The sequence below is a fragment of the Sciurus vulgaris genome (genome assembly GCF_902686455.1).
Source record: "Sciurus vulgaris genome assembly, chromosome: 5".
NCBI lineage: Eukaryota > Metazoa > Chordata > Mammalia > Rodentia > Sciuridae > Sciurus > Sciurus vulgaris.
In genome coordinates, this window is record NC_136465.1 from 127,510,332 (window position 1) to 127,535,954 (window position 25,623).

A 25,623-nucleotide genomic window follows, 5' to 3' on the forward strand; every position below is an offset into this window, starting at 1 on the left:
TGTGTGTTGACTATTGGCATCCTAGAGTTTTAGAAAAGAAAGGATGAGTAATCAGGGTATGCTTTGGTTTTGCTTCATGCCTTTTTGATGGCAAAATGCCTTTTGTAAACAACTCTAAGCAATTATTTTGTTCTAAAAATCTTTTGTCACAGCTTTTCTGAGCAGTTTATTCTGTTTCAAAATATTCTTTCAAGATAGTTTTTCAGAAATTTAAATTGTAGTGGAGGAACTAAGTTTTGATACATCATTAAAAGGTTTTGTGGACCAGTGAAAGATCATAGATTTAAAGACAAGGAAATCCTTTATTTTGAATTGAAGTACTTAAAAGTATAGCATAAAGATCTAAAACTTATCCAGAAGTTTAGAGACTTCAGTTAGAGTAAAATATTAAAAGAAAATTTAGATAAAAGAGTTTTGAGATTTAACTGCCTGTTAGAATAAGTAATCTTATATTTTCATTAGGTACGTATATATAGAAGGAGAATTATTCTGAAATTTTTGAAGGCACCCAACTAAAGATTATAATGACTAGTTTGACATTCCCAAATGATGATTTTTAGTTAATAGACCTAATTCAGGACTGCACTTGAATGGAACATTATTTCATTTTTGTCTGGATTGCATGTTGCTATGAATAGAATCTGTATTTCTTTGAATTTCCCCATTCTCTATCTCTCCTGGTATTCCTAAGGTCAGTTAAGCACAGTAAATAATCTTCACTCAGCAAGCAACCCAAGTCACCATTTTCCTGTCTGATGTAGCTAATAAATTCTAAGCAAACTACAACTCCTTGTGAAGCTTCCTAATGGATGCCTCACTGAACTGAAGAGCTTTTGGAAGCAAAATAAAATAATCATGTAAAGTTGAATGTTTTGGATCAAGGTTACAAGGTCAACACTAAATTTAAAACCAGTTTGAGAGACTTTTTTTAATGGCACTTAGAAATTATGGCTAAAGGTCAGGCTGTTCCATGTGATGTTGCTCAGATCCTTTGATGCTAAAAGTCTACAACTGACTTATGTGTAACATATATTTTTTAAAACATTAACTGTGATTTAAAGTAGCAAGAGACAGTGTTCAGGCCAGGGAAAATAAAGTCTCCCTCTCCAGTTTTTTGGTTGAAATTGTTTGAGTTCAGTAATTTTATTGAACCTGAAAAAAATATTATTAATAGCTGCCTCCACAAAGGGAAATAGGGAAGCTGGCCCCTGTCAATCCCTGCTTAGGAGTTTCTGAGATAGTCTGAGATTGTACGAAAACTGTGGATGAGATCCATACCAATTAGAGATCTTGTGTGTTTGGAACCATTTAAAAAATGCTGTGCAGGGCTCAAAGAAATTAGTAAAGCCTGCTGCAATACAGCTACATTATTAATCTCCAAAGAGAATAGATACCAGATGTTCACACTGCCCAAAGGATACCTCAGTGTTCTTGATGGTCTGTAGTCATATTGTCCTTAAATAGACTCAAATACCTGGAATGATTGTGAGTGATAAGGCCATGTGATTTCTATGTCTGAAACTATCAATGAACATTTTGAAGAAAAGTGGTAGGCATGAAAAATAAGCCTATGTTAAATTCATATTTGTAAAAAAAAATGCCTAAAGCAAAGCAGCAGAAATTATTTACCTTTTAAAAAAAATTTCAGTTGGTCCAGTGATAGGCATATCCAAACTAGTAACTGATTGTCTTCTTTTTATTGTTTCCTTAAATGAAGGAAATTTATTTCTCATAGTTCTGGAGGTTGGGAAATCCAAAATTAAAAGGCTGACCCATTCAGTTCCTGGTGATGGCCCTGTTCCTGTCTTGAGATGGTCATTGTCTTTTTCCCCCCTTTAATGTTTTGTTATAGTTATAAAATGCTACCCTATGTAACATAAAATGTACCATATTAACAATTTTAAAGTGCATAGTTCAGTGTCATGTGATAAAGTCATGTTATACAGCCATCACCACCATCTGACTCCATAATTGTTTTCATTTTGTAAACTCAGAACTCTATGCCCATTAAACAATCATACCTACTTTCTTCTTCCCCTAACCCCTGGCAACCCACTATTCTACTTTCTGTCTCTATGATTTTGAGTGTCCAAGTCAAAAGTTATTGTTTAGTTAATTTTGTTGTTCAATAATGAAATGCATTATATTTTCATTATTAATTAGTTCTTGCAAACAGTATATGAGCTAGGTCTTGAACATGGATGTATTAGTAAAAAATAATCTTGATCTCATAGTGTTTAGTGATAGAAGCAAACATTAATTTAAAAGTACCCATGTAAATAAGTAATCACAAATGATGATATATGGTTTGAAGTAAAAGTAATGAGTGCTGTAACCATGTTTGTCATGAGAACCTAAATTAAAGTTCTGGATTCATTTCTTCAACTGTATTTATTGAGCACCTACTTTCTCCTCAAAAAGTAAAACACATTACAGTAGTCATTAAAAGCATTACAACTTATCGTCCTTTTTTCAGTAGACCACAACATACTAGGGACAACAATAAAAAAAATAAAAATACACTAAAAATTTTAAAATATCTTTCAGTCTTTCTTCAAATATCACTTTCATCCAATGTCCTTAGGAGCATTGGAGTAATGCTTAAGATACTTTAGCATGTCTACATATATTTACATCACTCATAAATTCTAGGAAAGTCATATTTTAACTTTAAAAAGTATTTTATAAAATAGAAAGGTGGGATGGGTGGGAGGACACCTGAGTCCAGGTATGTTAACACAGACATGCTGTGTTCTGCAGCCGTCACCTGTTCTGCCTTCCTTCCCTGCCAGCCTTGGTCATCCTTGGCTCACTCCCCACTTTACTTGGCTTTGCAGCCTAACACTAGTTGCTGAATTGAGCAGTGTTCTTTCAGATCTTATTTAAGTTGTCCTTTCTGTAGACTGTGGCACTGTTGTGTGTCCTCCAATCTTAAATCATTTTTCTCCATTGGACTCTGTCCTGGTTCTCTTGTCTTCCTCCCATTTCTTGGAAAACTCTGTTATTTATTTATTTTTATTGACTCTTCCTCTGACCAGCTTTTCAGTACCTGTTTGTTCACCTCTTCCCTGAATCCCCCACCTGTCCTCATAGACCGCCTTGCTGTCCTCTGTGTTCTGATGACTTTCACATCTGTATCTTTGGCTTAGTTTTCACCTCTAAGCCCACGTATCCCTCCGCCTCCTACAAAGTTACACAAGAAACTGATTTTATGATTTTCCCTGCAAAAAATGTATGTCTAGCATGATCCAGCTTGTCTCAAGGCCTGGAAACCTAGTAATAATTGGATTCTGTCCTCCTTTACGGCCCTATATATACTGCAGTCACCCAAATCAGGGAATTCTGTTCTTAATCTCTCCATAGTCTGTTGCCTGCTCTCCAGTACTGTTGTAAATGTCTGCATTTGAACTTCATCAGTTCTGTTCTGTATATGATCTTCCACCTATATTCCTGTTTTCATGCTCCTTCTTATCCCTCACCTTCCAGCCTGCTTCTGGCATCTTCATAAAACACAAATATGATCACGTTAGCAGTCTGTTTAAAAGCCTTCCAGTACCCCCAATCATCCTACCATCCTAAATGCGGCTGGTAGCCGTACCACCGTCATTTAGAACTCCTGGGTTACTTGACAAGAAAATGAAAAAGCATGGTAACCGGTACCCAGAATAAATTAATGCTTCACCAGTACCTTGCATTTAAATTTTATTAGCAGTCTTATCTTCATAAATTGTTAGAATCTATAAATAGATTTATGCTAATTTCATTTATGTTTTAACCTCATTGCTTTTCAAGGTAAGCATTTTAGGTATCGTTTTTATTTTAGGTTCCAGTTAATAAAGCTGAATGAAGCATGGGAGAAAGTTTGTCAAAGTCAGTGATTTTTTTTTTTTTTTTTCCAGTTGTAACTGTTGTCAATGCCTTTGTCCTGATTGGAGTCGTTTGCTTCTTGAGACTCTCGCTTGTTGGCAATAATAAAATCACGTCATGAACATAGAGGGGGATATTTGTCCTTATGTTTGCAATGCCAGGAAGGTATAAATGCCAGGAAGCATTTATAACTAATATTAAACTAATAAAACTAATATTAAACAATAAAATATAAATTTGAAAAACAGTTCAGGGTATTTCTTTTACTGAGCTAGTCAGCGGGAAGGCTCTCTGACTTGCTGATTCCAGCTCAAATGGCATTGCCAAGGTCATGAGTGGTTAGTCTCAGACACTTAACCCACTGTCAGTTTTTAGCCTCAGGGTTAAACCTGAGCCAGTTAAAGCTGCTAAAGCTTACTGGGTTTTACTATTTTTAATCAATAAGATAAAAATAATTCAATTGTGGTTAGTACAAAAAGACTAACAGTAGTTTTTTGTTTTTTTTTTTAATTTCAACTTCTTAAGATGATATAGATAGCATACACGTTTATTTCTCCTCTGTCCCATGAGACCCCTTTTTAAAATGAGAGAGGAAGAAGAGGAGGAGGAGGAGGAGCAAAAGAAGAAGAAACAACGCAAATTGGAGTGGGTGGGCCATTTAGGGCAGACAAGGAAGTTTAAAAACTTTTTCCAGTGGAGTGGGAGGTAGAAATGGGTGTGACTGATCAAAGAAGGCTGCAGCCCCCAGTGTGCAGGACAGTTGTTATAGAGATGCCCAGTGGGGTTACAAAGAAGCTTAGAATTGGCAAGAGCAAAATGGATTGCCGACGAGGTGCTAGCTCCAAAGTCTGAAGAACACGTTGAGCAGTTTTACGTCTTCCTCACCTTCACATTTATAATGACAGCTCATCAGTTATCCATGAGAAAAAAAAGTCCTGGAAGATGGTGCTTTTTTAAGGTCTTATTAAATAACCTGAGTGAACTGGTGCTCTTATTGAGGTGTTGGTACTGCCTAGTAAACCATTCTCCTTTCAGGTATTTAGGGAACACCGAAATAAACCATTGCCTGGTCAGCAAACAATGACAATGCTCCCAGAGCTCCAGGCAGTCTTTCTGTTAGAGATAAGACCTGCTAAGGAAACAAGCTAATACTATTCCTGACAGTGGAGGAAGCCTACATCAGACTGGTAAGATGACTGACCCAGGCCTCCATCATAAAACAGGAGGTAGTGTTGATCAGGGATCACCAGAGATGGAAGAAGGACACCAACAGCCTGAAAGGGAAGCAAAACAAAAAAACAAGATAAGGAGAACAATTGCCCCAGAGGAAACAGATATTTTAGAGAATAGTACAAAAGTAAAATAAAATAACTCTCTAATTCATATTCTCAGTATTTGGAAAGATACTTGATTTACAAAACAAAATAATACTGTTTTTAATCAAAAGAACAAGAATAATGTGAAAAAATCAGTCGCTAAGAGATACCTACAATGCAATATCATTTTTATAAATGTTCTAGACATTTAAAATGTTACATATCACTTGGACATAGACATATGAAGAAAATGAATCAAAACAAGTATGGGAATGGTACGTAAAACAATTATCTTTGGCTTATCAAGACGTAGAGGAGTACAGAGAAGGTTAGAGTCAGATCTAGCTGACATATAACATTTTTCTTTGTAAGAGAAAGAGAAAAAAATCAAAGCAAATACAGGGAAACAATGTTATTATCTGTTAAATCTGGACAATTAATAGGTTAAATCATGGACACCCATTATATTATGTTTTTTATTTTTGCATATACTTGAAATATACAAATATTAAAATCTTGAATTACAGAAAAAATTTATACAATTGAATAATAAAGTCATGATCCAAACAAAAAATGAAAAGAAAGGTGGTATACCTTTTAACAATAATGCAGTCCACAAAAGGAAAAATCTTTTTTGACTTTAGGCAATCCAGGATCATGACATTTGGACGCTAGCGAAGGAAAAACAATGCTAACACCCTTTAGCCCTGCAGTTAGCAACAGGTATATAGCATACTAATACAAATGCTGTGTATTAGTTTTCATTTCTTATAATCTACAGAAAAGCAAAAAAGATTTAGTTATGCTTGATTGCTGGAATGGAGGCAAAGATTCCATGGAGGGAAGATGAGGGTTCTAAGGCCATTTTACAGAGTGGAGAGGCAAAAACAGTATTGTCTATGCTACAGGATATTCATGTTTTCATGTGTTCTTTTGTCAGATAGTTTTTGGAACACCTTTTATGTAGCAGACACTCTTTTAGGTGGTTGGCAATATTGTGATGAACAAGCACATTTCCTACTTTTGTTGAATTTAAATTCCCATTCAAGAGGTAGATGTTAAAGTGAGGTTATTTTAAAAAAATTAAAAATAACATAAGTATCAAAAACTGGAAAGGGGATGCAGGAGACTAGTACAGGCACAATACTAACTCTCCATCTTTCATTAGAAGAAACCAATCAAATGTCAAACAGCATTGTTTAAGGTAGAAATATCCTAATCTGGGAAAATCATGGTGGAAATGTTTTGTATCTATGCAGCTGTTAGCTACATAGGATGGTTGGGAACTTGAAATGTGGCTTATGTGACTGAGGAATAATTTATGTAATTTTAATTAATTTAAACTTAATTCATGATATGTGCCTAGTAACTCCTGTGTTGTACAGCACAGGCTTAAAATGAATGAATCAAGAGGTAGCAGCATAAGCACATTGTTTTAGAACTAAACTGAAAACCTATTAATCATAGTTGCCTGTGGGTGGGTGAGGGATTGAAAGGGAAAATCTCATAGTGAACCATCTTGCATTTTTGATTTTCTACTACATGCATGTATTTGGTTGATTGCTACTTAAACTTTTGGAAGACTAGATTGCAACTAAATGGGTCTTTGAAGGGGAATAGAGGATCATCCTTTTAAAAATGAGATAAAAGTTATACTTGAATGCAAAACCAAATGAATAATTTGGCAAGAATCAGAGGTCTAATCTTAGAACAATTCTTGTCCACAGGGGACCTTCATAGGGAGCTTCATTATTTGTCTTGAGGTGGCTGATAAGGTAAATTGTGGTCAGTGAGCTAAACACTCTGGCTACAAGGAAAACCAAAAGCTGAAAATTTTGAAATATGTCCCTAGAATTATAGAGGTGTGATAATTGGCACACACTAAAAATATGGATGTATATCTTCAACTTATCTTAACAAAGCTCTGCTCAAATATAAATCATCAATATTTATTTATTGCTATACTAGTGGTTAAACCCGTGGGCACTCTACCAGTGAACTACATTCTTATCCCCTTTCATTTATTCATTTCTTATTTTAAAACAGGGTCTCACTAAGTTGTCCAGGCTAGTCTCAAGATCTTGTGGTCTTCCTGCCTCAGCCTCCTTATCACTGGGATTAAAGGCATGAATGACCATGCCCAACTAAATCATCATTATTAAACTATCACCTAAGCTCAACTGGTATTCATAAGAAAATATTTGTAATTACCTTTCAATTCAGTAAATTTGTGTTCATGGGTAGTTTTTCTATGTTCTAGAAAACAACAGTAGATTGGTCACATAGCTAACTTAGTAAAGTTTCTAATTTTTATTTAGGGGCAAGGGAAGGATGTAGGAGAAGTAGAAGCTGCACAGCCACCTTTGTTAAGAATCGGGAAGTGAGGGCCACACTTTCTAGACATGGTACAGATGGTATTGGCTTCAAATTGTTTATAATCTGTTGCTAATTTTAACAACTTGTTTTAAAGATTTTTGAAAGAAAGGAGGATTAGGTAGGGATAGGGAGCTGAGGAAGTTTTTCCTAGGATTCTATTGGAGTGAAATATTGAAGATGTGTCAACAGAACACTACTTGTGAAAAACCATGTCACTGTTCAATTATGGGTTCAAGTAGACCCAGAGCAGCTACATCAGCTACATTATGGAGAGGGAGTGGAATAATTCTTTTTACTTCAATCTAGAAAATAATCCCTTATAATTTAGATGGTAACAGCACCAAGGAGCCACTATTAATATTCTGTCTCACTTATTCTTACATTAGAGATGTAAATGGGCATGTTCTGGATTTGTTTCACATTATACAAGAAGTATTAAGTTATAACTACCAATGCATGTGGCCTAGTGGTTGAATAAAACTGAAGCAGACTGCCATATTCCAATTGGTCTGCTTCAGTTGCAGTAGCTGTATTTATTTGCTATCTGGAGATGGGAATTCCTCAAGGAGAGAATGTATTTATTGAAAAGAAGATATTCTTGATACTAGTAGGCTAATATATAAAAGCACAGTTTATATTCTTTGAAATGAAATGATTATAGGCCCAAATCCAACCTCACCAAGTGGAAACAAAGGGATGTATTGGGGGTGGAGGGAGCTCACTCTGTTTTTACAGGTTTTCACATGACTTTCCTTTTAAAAAGTGCATGGAATGCATCCAAAACAAATAATGTTTTGTTAGATGAGAGGACCAAAAGGAAAAGCCTAGAGAAAGGAGGATGGATGATCTTTCTTTAATGTCAAAACTGACATAAACACTCCCCTCCCCCCACCCTTTTGCTCAAGATAATTTTCTCAACAAGACGCAGATTGCTTCAGTCTTTGCCTATCACCCTTTGAAGCACTTTTCTTATTATTAGCAGTGGGGGCAGGGTTTCCTTTGAGGATTTTTACAGCAGTGAAGAGTTCCTCCTTTAAATACTTTCACATGATGAGGGAATTCCGCTTTCAAAGTGCTGTCATCACTGTGGCTTCTCTGCCATAAGACAATTTATTCTTGGGCGAAGGTCCTTCTTAGCTTGATTGTCATTAAGGACTTACCTTTCTGATGGATTCTCTTTCCACAAACCTTCGCTTTTTCTGAGAGACCCAGCAAAGCAACTCGCCAATCTCTTTTGTTAACCTTACTGGTGAAGTTAGCTCCAATTTTTTTTCAAAATGTGCTCCATCACTGGGGATTATAGTCTTCAACATGGTTTTTCCTGTCAGTCTCCAGTGATTAAGATTTGGGTGACAAGTCGAATATTGCATCTGAAAGCTGCATTTCTTCCACCGTGCAAAAGGACACTGTGAACTTGGGGAGTTTTGAAATGTCTTTATTGATTTTTGTTTCATTATTTTTATTGTTTCTTCCAATGAAATAATCCCATAGAAAACAACAACAACAAAAACCTAATCAAGTATCAGTAGTTCCCGAGAAACACTGAAATCTTTTGAGAACTTCCATTCATTTCACCCCACTTCACCCTGCTCTATTTTTGAATATAGTTTTTTTTTTGGAACATTTGTAAATATTTAATTCAGGTAGACAAAATATATGGCTCATTTGAAACAAGTCCCTTCCCCTCTGAATCTTTAGTGAACAAGTATTTGCAATTATTAGGAGAAAAGTAGAATTAGGAAACTCGTTTAAATTACGATTTTTAAATTACGATTTTCAATTACAATTGACAGTTTTCTGAATGCTACTGCTGAATGGTGAGTTTCTAAGTCTTCATGATTATTTTAGGTAAATGAATAAAAAATTATATATATATCTCGAAGTAGATTGCATCATTTACATCATTACTCTTGGACTTTCCCTTTGAGTACTTTGGTCATTAGAAAGTGAGAGTCATTGTTTTAGGGTACATTCATTGTCTGCATTAGTGACCCAGAAGTGCAACAATCAACTAATCCAGACAGAACTGAAAGGGTTTCTTAAAACCCGCAAGCTCCTAGCTGCTAGAGTGCTTAAATCAAAGACCTCTCAGGCTTTTGTTGAGGAAGAAAGTGGAATCTGAAGAGAGTCTGAAAGTCAAAATTCCCCAATTCTAGTTTTGACTCTGCTACTTAATGCCTGTGTAACCTAGATAAGTAACTTATCCCTCTGCTCTCTCTAAAAAACCTTGTAATATGAGTAACCAGGTGATCTTCATGTTTCCACCATGCTGAATACGTAATAGGGCTGCTTATCTGCCTATGTAGAGAGGCTTACTGTAGTAATTAAGTTGGATACTGCAGAAAGAAACTAGCACTGATATTTCTTAATCTCTTCTGTAAAAAAGGAGTATGCTTATATTCTTTCTCTTTGCTGAAGGCTTCTGTGATGTGCTGAATTATTTATTCCAGTGATTTAAGGCTCATTGCAAATCCGTGTAGTAAGCCTCTGAACTTTGCCTTTGTGCTGGGCACTGTGGTAGGCAGTGAGAATACTCAGGTCAGTGAATTTAGAGTGCCTTCAAGATGCTCACCTCCTAATCAGGGAGAATCCAGTGTAATATATATTATAGTCATATAAATGTTATATATATATATTATATATATACATATTTATATATACATGTATTATATATATGTATATATACATATATGTGTGTGTATATATGTTCATACCTATTTTGAATTCTAGAAATAGGAAAATATATGTGTGTGTATGTATGTACATGTGCACACACAAATGCACAAAGGTACTTTACAGTCAATTTAAAACAACAACAAATTCCTTAGTCTTCTGTTTACTACTGAATCAACTGTGCCCCCCCTTAATATCAGTTGCCTTAAACTACTATCAAATGATTTAGGCCATGGAAGGTTAAAAAAGAAAGTACACAATGTTTTCTTTCTTTTCATAGATAAATGGCTTTAATTTTCAGTGTCACTAAATATTATCACTAGCAGTTGTCTTCGTGAGCAATTGGCACTTCTGTCATTGAACAAGGATACAGAAATGTATCAAACAACCATTGTAAACCAAATTCCATAGCTTAGAATGTATTTAAAATCCTTTTAGAATTTAGAAAGTAGGCAGAAATTATTTTTTAAAAAATGATATTGGCACTTTGTATAACTAATTTGTGAAATGTCAGAGTCTAGGAGATTAAGGTTTTCCTGGTGGTTTGTCATAGCCTTGAGCTGGAATCAAGGAATTGGAGAGTGTTTAAACCTGTGGTGTTCTATCTAGCAGTGACTGTGAGGACTATACTTTTGTATAGTAGGGGTGGGGAGCTTGGGCCAGTCTCTTATAAAAACTTGGCATGAGCTAATTTTTTTGTTTGAAACTGGAAATGATATTGTTGAAGTTTGCATTCTGTTTTCCTTCAATATGTGTATTAACACAAAGCACTGTGTTTTAAAGGGCTTCCTCCTTTCTGCAAGAATAAATCTGGCTTCTAAAAAGAGAAAAAAAAAGTTGCACCAGAAGTCCAACAACATGGCACCTCTTTCATCATTAGGGGATTCAGACTTCATTTCAGTAACTCCACACATAATTTTAGGAAACATAAAAACATGCCCATAAGTATTGAACACAAAACCTGAGCGTAGACTCAAAACATCTGTACCAGTCTTATGATCCACTTTCCATTGTGTTTCTTAAAATGTGAATGTATTTTTAAACCATTGGAATAACTAAAACTTGGAACAAGGTGCTATTTGAGAGAAGGTGCTACCTGGAGATGAGAGGAAGGCTATTCTGTGAATTTCTCCTATGAAGTGAGTAAGCCTGTTCCCACAGAATATAAGTCATGCTCCAGATACACCTTGTGCTGGGAAATTTGATCAAAATGGTTATTCATTTTTTTATATTTTAACCATCCAAATATTGAAAAAGCACACTTTTTATAGAAGCATGAAATAGTTGGAAAGTTAACAGCCAGACCAATTGATTGCATTTTACAAAGTGTCATAGTGGAAGATTGATAGTGCTTCAGGGTCATGCCAGTGACTGGAGACAAAAGAAAGAATGGGGACAGAGAACTTTTAAAGTTTGGGAATGCTCTGGAAAACTATTGGGTGGCCTAATAATGTCTCATGAGACATCAAACCCCAGTGCAACTATAATCTGGATGTGAGAAAAGGGTTACTCTTTAAAAAAATTGTATGTTGCAAAATATACTTCAGCTTTTGACTTTTTTTCTAGTTGAAAAAGTTAAGCATGAGTCATAAACTAAGAATTGACATATTTGCTTAGTATTGAATTAAAATTGCCTTTTAACCCACAGTGGTATATCTCTCCTCTCTCTTTCTATTTCGTGTGCCTGTTCTGTCTGTCCAGGTTGGCCTTCCTTCCATGATGTGATCAGTTCTGAGGCCATCACATTCACAGACGACTTTTCCTACGGGATGCACAGGGTGGAAACAAGCTGCTCTCAGGTTAGTTAACCCCACCTGAAAACCCAATAGGCCATTGCAAACACTTTCAAGACTCTTGCTTGTGCTAAATACAGGAACTGATATCAAGCAGCTGTTCTCAAGTGGGACAGATAAGCACAATGAAGTCTTTTTAAAGTTTGAATGATACCTCAGTCTTCAGGTGTTTAGCCAGTCTAATGAAATATTGTTCTTTGGCTTCAACACTGTTAAACAAGATAATTGGTAAAATAAAAACCCTTCTTTTGACTCAGTATAATGGGGAGTGGGCTCCTATCTGGATAGGTATATGAAAATGTCATTATATGGCCTTGTATAGCTTGGTGTTTGATAATCTCCTTCTCTCTGAAGTTCATCATTCAGGCCTTGTGCCTTTAATGGCTATGATCCAAAACACGGTTATGAAGACCCCAGAAATGATTTTTCTTGAGTGGGTATAAGGAGGGAGGTTGCAGAGAGGCTGTAGAAGAAGTCCAGTGATAGGCTCGTTGAGGACAGAATAGGAATATGAGATGAGGTCATTCTTTCTCTGCATCTCCTGGTATGCCAACATCCTCATTTCTAAGTATGTTCTCATGAGTACTGTCCATTGCTTTCTAGCCAGATTAATGCTGGCTCTAAGGGAGAAAATGAGCATGTTTTGAGAAGGAAGCAAAAGTAGTTAATCTGTTGAGAGACTTAAACTTGTGGGTATTTTGTTCCTAAACCCAGTAATGTAACTAGAACTTCCATATATACAGAATAAGAGCAACTGCATATCCTATGATAGGTAGTCCTTCTCTTCTAATCTGCTTTAAATAAGTAAAATGTACAGTCTGATTGTGGCATGGACATTCATTGATACTACCATGGGATTTGTTAGAAGGTGTCTATTGCACAGATCAGGGGCAAAGGGGGCCCAGTCAGGGGGCTGCAATAGCAAAATGATTGTCACAAGGGCCTCCCTCAGGATTCTTCTACTTGCCCTTTATCCATTTTTTTTCAACTCCCTTCATCAGGCACAAGATTTTTAGGGAGTAGGTGGCATATTTACTACCAAGTAGGGAGGGAGATTGGTTTGAACCTGACCACATGATGAATTTCTGTTTTCAATTTTGTAAATAAAAAATAAGACTGGCAAGTTTACTGTCTTACAGATATGGGATCCACTCTTTCTTTCCCTTGAAAAATAGACTACATATTTATCTAAATCACATTTTCTTTCTACTCTCATTTCTCAGAAATGAGTCTCTGAACATGGTAGTGGAACTTTCTGATGCTGGGCTTCATCCCTAGCCAATCTGATTTAGTTGGGCTGGGCACAGCCTGCATGCGGTATTTAAAACCTCTCCCCTGGGTAATACTCTCAATAACCCTATTTGGTAGGTACTTCTCCTCTCCCTTATTTTATAATAGATGAAACTGAGGCACAAAGAGGGCAATTGAACTTTTGTAAACTTATGTAGATTTAAGTGGCAGAAGTGAGACTTCAGTACAAGGCAGTCTGTTCCCAGAGCTTTACATGAGAGACAATGGAGCAAGCAGTGTTACCAGAAGGAGACGAATTAAAATTAAAAACTTAGGATTGAGGCTATAGCTCAATGGTAGAGTACTTGACTAGTGTTCACAAAGCCCTGGGTTTGATACCCAGTACTACACACACCCACTAACAACAATAACAACAACAACAACAACAATAAATGAAAAATCTCATGATTTTCCTGCTGTTGGTTTGATGTAATTCAGTTTTGAAATCAATTGAATTATAATTGATGAATTGGAAAAGTCACCCAAAAATTGAGATTACCCAAGAATCTAAAATTTTTGACAAAAAAAAAGTATAGACAGGATGGTACACAGTAATTTGTAATTTAAATACATGATACTTAGTAAATCTTTCTTAAAGCTAATATTTTCTTCTATTTTAAACTGCTCTGTGACTACTCTTTTCCTTTTCACTCACAACCCATTTTCAAACAATGAAAAACAGGACACATAAAAAATATGTTATTAACTTTCCTTAAGTCTCTACTTTCTTATTTTTTTGTAACTAATTCTTATAATTCACAGTTGAAATAAACTTCCTCCTTTCCCTGTGCCAGCAACAGACATTTAAATTGACTGTGGTCAAGAAAAGATCATTCTTGAATGTGTCCTACAGTGACCAAAGAGAAATGAAACCCACAGGCAATGCCAAGACGAGGTGACATTCATGAACGATATCCTAGCCCTCTGGTCAAGGCTGGATGGCTGCAACTAGTCTTTGGGTTCTTTCCTGAGGGTTGTGTGAAGACCTAACACCAACCTGTTCCTTTCGGGCACTTTGTCCACCACCTTCACTTTTCATATTTAGAAAGCATTTGATTCTTTCTTAAATAAAAGTTCTAAATTTAAAGAGAGAGAGAGAGAGAGAGAGAGAGAGAGAGAAACGTGTTCCTCTAAGGAATGTATAAAAATGCATGCTTTACAGTGAGCTCCATGTGGGAGACTATTGAGTTCCAGCATACAGACCAATAAGCTTGCTGGCTGTCCCCATGCAGCAGAGCACAGGGTGTCTGCCCCCAACTACAACATCAGCCCACTAAATTGAAGCATGCTAGAGAATCTTTTACTTCAGTTTCTTTGTCATCTAATTTGTGTGTTTCACACACATTTATTTTCCTTTGATAGTGTTTTCTTTTCCTTTTTCTCATAAATTCTTTTTACCTTGACTTAAAAAGAAAATAACTGGTATAATAGTTCCCATGCTAGTGCAACCATTTGTGTTTTGCTTCCTACTTCCTTATTCTTAACATTATTTTTCATTTACTGGTTAATCTTTTTTTGACCTTTTTTTTTTTTTTTTTTTCCAGTTAAATTGTCTCTTGTTATCACATCTTCCTTTTTGCAGAGAAGGGTAGTTTTTGTTTTGCTGGTGAGATGGTGTAGGAAGTTTCTCTGGTTTGCTTTTACTTTTTCTAAAATTCTTGTTTTCCTTTCTCTGAAGTGAATTGCATTAATGTAATTTGTGTTATGAAGAGTCCCGTTAGATGCTTTTAGTATAGACATTTTCAGTCAAGCATATTATGTGGAATACTTCTTTTTTGGGATAAAGGTAGAATATCTAAGTATAAAGACCCTCTTACTGCCAACACGGGTGCATAGATGAAACCAGAGGATTCAACTGGTTTGCCGGGCAATATGGCAATATTTCACTGGTCTACTCTTGTTTTAGTACTAGGACTCTTATTTTTTTTTAATTGTGGTATTAATCACATCATGAATGTAATGAATTAGGCCTCATATTTGGGTAGGAATTATAGACAGGTTGGGAGCCTGTAGCCTACCACATTTTGATAGTAGATTGTAGTTTTCCCATGTGTTCAGTGACTTCTTAGGCAATAGTGTTTTAATGAAGTTTTTCTTGAGGGCAGTAAGATTGGTTCAGTCCTTGTGCCACTTCTCAGAGAAATTTTGCAATTAAATCTTTTTAACAGAATGTTGTATTAGAAACCTGGCACACTGCTTCAGTTAACAGAAAATAGGCAGTAGTAGGGGGTCCTCCTGCCGTCATGATTGTTTGCTTAAGGAGGAATACATTGCCCTGTTGTATTCTGAAATTTTTCTGCAGCCCTGTTTGTTTCCTGTGTGCTCCTGAATTGAGGAATTGCATCTCAATTCTTTCTTCTAAGGATGGTCTTTATCTTCCATTTGCCTGCTCTGGTGGGCATGTGTATCTTTTCTCTGGCCAGTCATTTCCTAATGATTTTCAATTATGAATAATTTTCCTTAATTTTGTTTATATTTTCAACTTGTAATAGGTTAGATTGCTTTTATTCCAGTTTCACTGACTATTGTGAATAATTTGTTGACAGCTTTTTCCTAATCTTCCAACTCCAGCCTATTGAACAACACTTGGTCAGAGTTTAAATTCAGTGCAAAGAGGCAAGATTCGCATGGTCAAGTGTAGTTGGCGAAATAAGACCCTCCTGGAAATACTTGGGGAATTTTTCCTTCTTCATATCAAAATTCTACATCTGGATCAAATGGGAGACTAATAAATCACTTAACTTTTTATAATAATCTTCAAGGAAACCATCAGATCCTGTGTTTACCCAAGCTGGAGTCTGTGTGCGACTGTCACTATTACTGCTTGAGTCTATGGTTGAGTCCCTTAGATTTGTTTTAGGTCATTATTAATTTGTCCTAAGTCAGTCAAATCAACAGAAAGGTAGATATCTACCAATACAAAGTATTTTTCAGAAGTTAAACTGTTTTTGGTAAAACTCCAAACCTTATTAATCTTCTGCAGATGACAACTCATATATTGCTGATGATTAAAGATACCCATGTGTTACAATTGGGTTTCAGACTCACAGCCCATCTCTCTTTTTCTGATCTTTCAGTAAAATCATAATGCTAAACTGGTGACTTCACAATCATTTCCTTGGCAAAAGATTAATATCACAAGCATAGAGGAAAAGGGCCCATACTTAGGCACAAGTGTCTTCAATAACAGTGGGAGAAAACAGAATACTGGCAAAGTAAATTGCTTTTCTTCTTAAAACTGTTTTCTCTTTCCCATCCTGCCCCATGTGCCCAAGTGTAAAAGCCCTGCTTTGAAAATGTTTCATGCTGTAGATCAAACACTTAAGAGAAAATGACAATAATAAAGCCCAAACATCCTAGGAACAGCTAGGAGAAAGCCCTCTAGGACAGTGGGAAATACATCAGTGCAGAAATATGTAACTGTTCTGAATACCCTATTTGTGTTTCTCATGCACACCACTGAGAATTACAGTCAGATTTTAGGGAATTATGTTAAATTTGATGCTCAGTCGGTTTTTTTAGGAGGTCCTTTTCCATGGTTCTCCTCAAGTTCTTGCCAACTTTTCTGAATGGGAGGCTTAGATGATAAAGGATGTCTGTGGGAATTAAATTTTTTTCCTTTGAATAGTTAACTCATCCTTCTTCAGAATGAGGACTAGAATATTCAGGTGTGTGTGGCTTCTATTTACCTGTAAAATAAAGAACTACATAACCTTTAAAAACAACTTTCAAAACACACACTGAAGATTCGATCCTGAAATAAATCATTAACAGCAGGTTTCAGAGATTTCTTCATCGGGCCACCAGTTTGTTTCAGTTACAACCAGGTGTGCTGAGAGACCCCAACATATTGCCAGTTGGCTGGAGCTGGGAGCAGGAGGCTAAAGAAACAATGCATCACTGACAACTTCCATTCATCATCCCAGCCTGCTGCCAGGCCTGGAAGCTGGAAAGAATGGGCTCCATGTGCTCCCTGAGGGAGGAGCCTGCAGGCCTTGCACATTTTTCAGAGAAACCTGGTCTTTTATGGGAGACTGGGTATCCCTGGGGGAAAGCACAAGTGGCACTGTGTGGTTAGTCTTCTTTCAAAAGGCCTAGCCACTTTGCAGGCAACAGGTGGGCAGGTCTGTGGTGACACAGATATAAATGACACCTGTCTCCACTTTAAAATGTTGCTCCACCCTTGGTAACCTAAGCCTGGTGTGAACCTTTCAGAACATCTTGTGACAAATATCATGAAGCCATCAGCTGTCATCACACTTTTCCTGAAAATTTGCCTACCACATCCCGGGCCCATTTCTTTTAGGGACAAATGTAAATGCAGCATTTTCCTTTTTGTTTAACAGAAGACTGGTTCCAGATTAACAAATGAAACTACAGATTAAATTACTGTAGTTTGGATTTTTAAAAAAATGATTTGGGAAATGAAGACTTATTTCTAAATGACTTCAAGAATATCCTTGCTATATGTTATTTTTGGAGTAATTTAAATAGAACTGTTTTCTTAACATGTTCAAGTGATTATTAGTAAAGGAAGGCCATATCATATATTTTGCCCAGATAGCTGTATTCTCTCATTAAACACATGCAGACCTCACGCCTCCCATCTAAGTCTTTTATGCAAAAATGTCACCTTTCAGATGCCAAGTAATCAAAGTGCCAGAGCTGTATGAGAGATCAATAACTGTATTCACACACTGGTCACCAAGAGCACTGGTTCCTATTGGCCTGCATGCTGGCCATTTTGACAAACAGAAATGGTGTATTTCTGTGTCCACTGGGCAAGCAGATATATTCTTACTGGTGCATCTTAACTGCTGATGCCTGAAAATTTGGCCTCAATTGTTTATAGAAAGGAAAAGCAATCTGAGCTGTCAGCTTTGGTATTACCTAAACCTGCATTGAATGTGGTAAAATAATGCAAGATTTGTTTTTTAGGCCTGTTTCATATTTTCCAGGCAATAGATCAAATCAGTTCAGGGTTCATTTTTAGTTCTTTAATAAGCTGACACAGTATGTTGGCAGAAAAATAAGAATGCACTTTTAACATGGAAATGTCATATAGTCAAAGTTATTGTTTGTGCTATTTATTAATAACTTAGGATCCCTCAAGAATTGAGTTTAGCTCTTTCAATGGGGAGACGGAGGTTCTGGTTCTTTCCAACATAATGAGTATCCTGCCTCATTTCTCTCTCATCTTCTCCATTTCATACCTCAGCCCCAGTCCCTTGTCAATTCCTATCTTCCCTTTCAGTTCATAAGTTTTTTTTATACATTGAAGAGCCCAGTGAGAATAATTAATAAATCATCTATAGGTCTTTTCTGTCATATTCTTATCTAAATCGTGACTCTACCCTCTCCTCAAAAATGCTCTCCCCTAGAAATCTGCTACCTTCAGGTTCTTATTCCAAGGCCACTCCAGGGAGATCTGCTCTGAACCTTGATGTTTCATCTTCTTCGTATCATGTTCTGTTTTTTTTTTTTCTTCCCCTCCTTAGCATTGATTTCTACATGCTACACATTATAGTTTCACAATTTTCTTGAATATTGTCTGTCTTTCTTACTGGAATCAAAACTCTTGAGGCCAGGGATTGTTGCCCATATCTCCAGAATCTAGAACAGAGTCTGGCAAGTAGCAGACATCACACAAGTGTCTGTTAAATGAACGAATGGAAGTCATTTACCTCAACCTTTGGTGTTTTTGTTCCATGACAAATGATGTGTTTTTGAGGCCTGTTTGAATGTGGTGGACTAATATCTCCATCTCCTCCTGGCCCTGCTGAGAAAGGCTGGGAGAAATGACATGCTGTAGTCTCCGAGAGCCATCCCCAGTGTTGAAGCAGTCAGTGCTGGTCTATTCAGTGAGCCAGCCTTTTTGGAAAAACCTTTTCTGGGATGGATTTCTTTTAAACACTATCCCGAGCAAACATCCATCCTTCTGTCTGTCTGAACTCCAGGCCTTTTCTCCTTTCCCAACTTTTTGGATAGTCAGTGGCATTGAGTTTAGCTAAAGAGCTTTTCCCTTCTCCCCACACAGTAGTTCATGGGTAAAGAAGCCAGCATGACACTGCATCTCATGGAAGCCAGGAAAAAATAATGTTTTTTTCTCGAGACATTTCCATTTGCTACACTTGCAGCCCTGGTGACCGTGATATAAATCTGTTGAGCCTTGCCATTGCTTCACTGGGTTCCAAGAACATCCAATGCTTGTCTGATGTTAAGTTTTACTGCCCATGAAAGCAAACATCACCTCCGTCATGGCCAGTTAAACAGTATCTTTTACAGTGGACTTCTGCATATCTGAAACCAACCATCCAAAGCCAAAAGTAATGCCAGGGGGGAGAGATTTTATTCTGCCATGTTTCTTACAAAGAGGAGATCAAGGGTCAATTCAATTCATAAAATTACTGCAGTCATTTTTCAGCTGGCTGAAAGACTTTGCAGATCAAAAAATACAGTGGCTCCTAAATGATTTCTGATATGCACAATTCTAGTGTTTTTTATTCTCAGCATGTGGTGCAAAGCCTGCCAGAAACCATGTTTTTAGCGATTGACAGGCAGATTAGAAATCGTCCAGGATGCTTTCCATCATCTCTACACAGGCTGGTCATCCATTTAAGCTGCTCTCTGTGAAAGCCTGCTTTGTGTGTACTCTCCCTTACATGTTGTTCTTTTCTTTCAGTGTGGGGCTCATCTTGGGCACATTTTTGATGACGGACCTCGTCCATCCGGCAAAAGATACTGCATAAATTCAGCTTCCTTGTCTTTCACACCTGCGGACAGCAGTGGCGCGGAAGGAGGCAGCGAGGTCGGCAGCCCAGCCCAGGCAGACAAAGCGGAGCTGTAGAGAAATGGAGAGTGATGGAAACAAAGTGTACTTAATGCACAGCTTATTAAAAAATGAAAATTGTTTATCTTAATAGATATATTTTTTCAAAAACTATAAGGACAGTTTTGTGCTATTGAGATTTTTTTCTTCTTTTGCTTAAATGAGGCCCTGTCTATCCATGTATTTTGCTATTTACTAGATAAAGAACTGTTTATAGCTTTTGCAAATGGAGATAGCTTTGTGAAACTTCTTCACAAGTCACTAAAATAACCTTGGCGTTCTTTTCTTTGAGTACACACCTTCTTTTGAGTTTTGTTGTTGTTAACTCTTGATTAAGAGGCAGAGGGTGTTTGGTCTTCAGATGTGAAAGTAAAGATCTATGCAGAGTAGGGACCACAGCTGGAAGGTGCCCAGCATTGAGACTCGTGGTCTCACAGCACTTTACAGATCTACCTAAGATAAGGACAGAGTGATGTCTAGGAGACTTCAGCTTTGTGGAAAGTCTGAGCTGAGGTCGTTTTTCTCTCACTGTAAGGGTGTGAAGGTCTAAAGTCTTTCCTTATGTTAAATTGTTGCCAGATCTGAGGGGGCACTCTGAGTGTTGTGGCAGAGAAGTAAACATTACCTCACAGTTAGGCCTTTATTTTATTTTATTTTCCATTGAGAACATTGGAATGCAAGACAACTGTAAAATGTTGAGCCCCATGTTGTCCAAAGTTCACAAAGAAGAACACCTGCCCATTGCCTTTTTATAATACCTTCCTCCACACCTAATACCAGCTGCAGCTGTAAGGGCATTTGGTAAATCCCCCTGTGTAAAATAAAATACTGGGGACAACACACTTCATCAAGACAGCAAAATGAGAGAGAGCAGAGAAGACAAGGATGAAGCCTTGAGTACTAAAAAAACCAGTGCTGGGCAGAAAAGCTAGCAGGATACTGCAAGTAACAAACAGAACCCAAAGCAGGAACCTTGTGCACAGCTTTAGTTACCCCTGGAAAGGTTCTAGTAGAAAGAGCCAGGCCCACCCCCCACACTCAACACTAACTACCGTGCTGTGCAACAAGGGACAAGCCATTTAGCCTCTCTGTGCCTATTTCTTTATGTACAAATAGACTGGGACTCATAATATTTGTAAAATGTATTGACACTCTCAGGGCAAAATTACTATATTGCTATACAATTAAGATCAGTATTGTAAAATTAAACTGATCTGGTTCTAATTGTCTCAAAACCTGAAGCCCAGGCATTTGAAATAGAAAGAAGCAGAGGTTGACTTAGCTGATTGGTATGGAAACAGTTGGGCCAAGAGCCAGACCTTTTTCTTTGTAGCAATATGGCTGGTTTTACTTTGAGAAGCTCTGCTAGCTGCTTTGTAACATGTGATCCGGTGGAATGAGTGTCATTGTGCACAGTAAGGTTTTCACAGGTACAGCCTGATGTGCGGTAGCCAGGTGTGGAAGCATGGTGTGTGACTGGTTGACATGTATCGTGTGTATAACTTTGGATGCTCATCCTGAAATGTAGTTTTTTAACATATTAATTTTGTAAATGTTTGATAGCTTATGAAGACTGACATCTTTCTTTTATGCACCAAGACAAAAATAAGAAAGAGGAACACTCAACAATTATAGAGACACAATGAGAAATGAGAATGAAAAGTTGTGAAAAATCAAAATGCAAACATGGCCATGTCAGCATACCTCCCTGACTCTCTGGGCACATGGGAGGCCCGGCATCCTGGTGACTGAGCATCATCATGTATGCAATCCCAGAGGAGTCATGCTCTTAACGTGCTCAGATAAGAAACCGTCGTCTGACTATCCAGATATTCCCTCAGCTGTAGGTGTCCACCCCATACTCTGGAGCTCTCACAGGCTCCACTCCCTTCTAGAAACAAAGAGTAAAATTTAAGACCTGATCAGCCATTGGCATCCAGACCATCCTAAAAATCTTTCCCAAATTTACTCATGGAGGGACCCTGGGTATTTCCAACGACAGGCATCCCATATAGGGGTAGCTGAAGAAAGAAATGGGCTTCCCATAGCCTGCCATCCATTCTCAGAGGTACACAGCACTTCTCGACCACTTTAGCCATGTGTGGTGGCCTCACCCAAGGTCCCCTGGATATGATCCACGGTGTTGGCCTAGGCGAGGAAGAAATGTGAGAGGGCTGCCCTCTCCCCAGAGAATGGACTGTCATTGTTTCTTTGTTTTCTAGTAGGGCATAGCATTTCCCTCCAAAAGCAAAAATTTGAAAAAATGTAATAAAAATATACTTCAAATCTTTAGTCTTTCCCCCGCCCAAGGAAAACCAGTTATTTTCCAGCACCAACTTTGAAGAAAACTGCAACATCCATCGAAGGGGGCGGGGAGAGCCGAGTGTATACATATGGTTTAATTCCAAATTGCTTTTGGGTTTAAGTGGTATCAAATTTCGGTATATTTCTGTCTTATGTTAAGGAAATATATTACTAAAACGTCAGTGAGCAATAATGTCAGCTGTCGAGCACTAGATTTATTTTTGCAGGATATGGAGTGCAATGAACTGAGTCAATATGGTGAGGTGTATGTGATCTGTGGGAGGGATGCCATTTAGTATTGGAAGTGCATGGGACTTTTCCTCTCTGCCTTCCAGCTCTTACTGCACCTTTGGAAGATGAAGGGTTTTGCTGGTGTGCAGAGAATACATCCTTATAGCCATGCAGAGCAGATCTCAAGAAAGCAACAGTTATCTATTGTAGTAGAGAACATTTCTATGTGGTAAAACTTTTCACTTCTTAGATGTATTTTACGTTCTTAATACAAATGACATAGCAATTTGAAAATCTCTCCAGGTTAATTGTGTTTAAAATATCTTGCTTTAAATATGAAAAATGATGAAAGGGATTATCATTTGTTTTGAAGGTCAAATATTATTCTTGACTTAAATACCTTTGTAATGAATTTCCTCTAGACAGTTCAAAACTTTTGAAAAAATGACATGAAACTTTCATTAAAAACCCTTTTCCTATGTTTGTTGTATACAGAAATTATGTAATAAAATTTCCTTATAAAAAGTATTCTTCTGTGATTCATAAAGATTCCATTTATTTCTCACACAGTTGCATGGATTGTCTACCAGGGTTTGCAGTAGACTGTTTACCTCCTTACCAGGTTGGCAGGTCTGTCATTTGTATTGAGAGAGACTTTTTCTCTGATGTAGCTTTCGAAATCTGGGACTCTGACCCTTGGGTCAAGGCTGTCTCTCCTTACCCGAGGCCATGAGAAAGTCCTGTAAGGATCCGCAAGATTGGGAAAAAAGGAAACATTTGTAGAATCACTCAGCTTTCACTTCACCTCAGCAAAACCTTTAGCAGTTGTATATGTTTTTGTGCTTAAAATGTAGACTTTGGGGAGTTCCATCATGATAACTCTATGGGTAAAAATGCAGGAATTATACCATGCTGGTGCCTGTGTGTCTGTTAAAAAATCTGACATAAAACTCTTACACAATTGTCAAAGGTTGGTCTCTAAGGAAATATGTGCAGAGTTGCCCCTTGTTCACAGATTACTTTTCACCTTTAAAAGTCATCTCTACAGATGGGTTTTGGTATCATATCATTTGTTGTTGAAATGCTTGATTTTATGTTTTGTTCATTTACTTGTTTGGGGGAGGAGAAGTGGGGTGATAAAGACCCATATCTTAAGTCATATTCTCGGGGTCCTAAAATGCAGGCCATCAATTTCGTGCAGGTTACCCCACCAAAGTACTTCCTATCCTATAGTCCCCACATGGGAACTCTAGAAATACCAGTGTTCAGGCCTCATCCCAGATTTCATTAAAAACCATGGGTTAACAAGATGTGTTGAAGTCCTCCATGTGATTGTGATGCTTTTTCAAGATGGAGAAATGCTACCTTGAAATATGGAGTGAGAAACTTCAATTAGCGTTTATTTTAAAAGTATTTTCTATCTACCTCAAAACTGGGCTTGTTTTGTCATTATTGGTTCTCCTATTGGGTTGGGTCAGTCTTTCCAAAGCTTCATGCCTTGCAGCTAATTTTACCCTGCAGTAACCACTTACCTTGTTTGGGGGGACTTGTCTGTCTTCATCAACTAGCACTGCCTTAATTCTTGATCCCTTCTAAACTGAACCTTATTTGCCCAGTGGAGCTTAGAAGGGCCTTTCTAGAACCACAGGATGTCACTGACAGGGTTCATCCCTGTAATTCCAAGAATTAGAGAACAAATCCAAGCATGTAAATTTATAAATGATCTTTCTCATCTCTTCTATTTGTACCTGTAACTTTCATCATCTTCATCATCATCATGGTTTTATTTAGCCCTTCACAAGATTTCTATGAAGGTGCCAAAGTGTCACATACTGGAATCTTGACTTTTATTTATTTATTTTTTGGTCAGAAAACTATCATTACAAAAAAAAAAAAAAAAAAAAAAGAAAAAAAAAAAGAAAAGAAAAGAAAACTATCATTACCACCCATTATCTTACTTCTGGGAGATGCTAGCATACAAAAAGTTTGAATTAAAAAACACATACACCCCGTACCAACTTCCAAGCTAGTGTTCATTGTGCTCCACAACTGTTGGAAACTCCACCATTTTGATGTGGGCCCTGCAGAGGTGCTATGTGCCATGGAGAATATTCTGACAGGAACTCTTCCCATCCACCTGCTCCCAGAAGCCAGATCAACCCTGAGAGGTATCACCTTAACAATAGCTAAACAAAGTAGCTCTGCCCACCACCCACAAGTACCTGAAAGGCTCTAAGTGAGGAACACTATGGAGCCATCAAGGGATAAGGCTGTGGTGATTTGAGATTTGGGAGCCAAACCAGATCCTCAGTCTATGTGAGTTTTTAGTGTGATTACGTATGTTGCTCTCTTGTCAGATTATGTAGGCCAGGAAACCTCATTCTTAAGGGTTCAACCCCTGTCCTGCAACCTTATCATCAGGATTTCATATTTCATATATCACCTGGGATTTTCAGGAATAACCAGAAGGGCAAGTACTTTAGTAATCAGCAACTATTTAGTTCAGCACTAAAATAACAAGGCAAAGGTGTAGAAATTGAATAACTAGAAAGCAAATTAATAGAGGTTATGTATACTAGCCCAAGAAGAAGTTGTAAGAGTTAAGATGTGGTTTCCTGAAGTTTTATTCCCAAAGCCTTCTATATCACCATGGGGTTTCTTTTCACCTTATGATATTGTATATTAAATAATCTCTGTAAGTCAAGCACTTATTCCATTATCTCCAGTGTGAGGTGCGTGGTCTTATCCCCAGTCTACAGATGATGGCGCTAAAGCTCAAAACAGTGGAGACAAGTTAGAGTACGAGCAAAACATGGTTGAGCCAAATTGAATCCAAGTTCAGGAGACCTCAAAGGCTGTGCTCCTTATTCCACACTAAACTGCCTCCAGCATAGGTCACTGCCTCTTTGTAGTTTTCAGTGACTGGGCTTTAATCTGGGGCGTT

General features: G+C 37.4%; 1 protein-coding gene across 1 annotated transcript in view; it reads left to right on the plus strand.

Moving 5' to 3' along the window:
- The window catches only part of MSRB3 (methionine sulfoxide reductase B3), a 167,501-nt gene extending 144,294 nt beyond the window's left edge, over positions 1-23,207 (plus strand). Inside the window, 2 exon segments of the mRNA XM_079139696.1 lie at positions 11,934-12,031; positions 19,998-23,207. Of these exon segments, the coding sequence (XP_078995822.1) occupies positions 11,934-12,031; positions 19,998-20,162 (263 nt within the window). The 3' untranslated portion in view covers positions 20,163-23,207.
- The last annotated feature ends 2,416 nt before the right edge of the window (positions 23,208-25,623 follow it).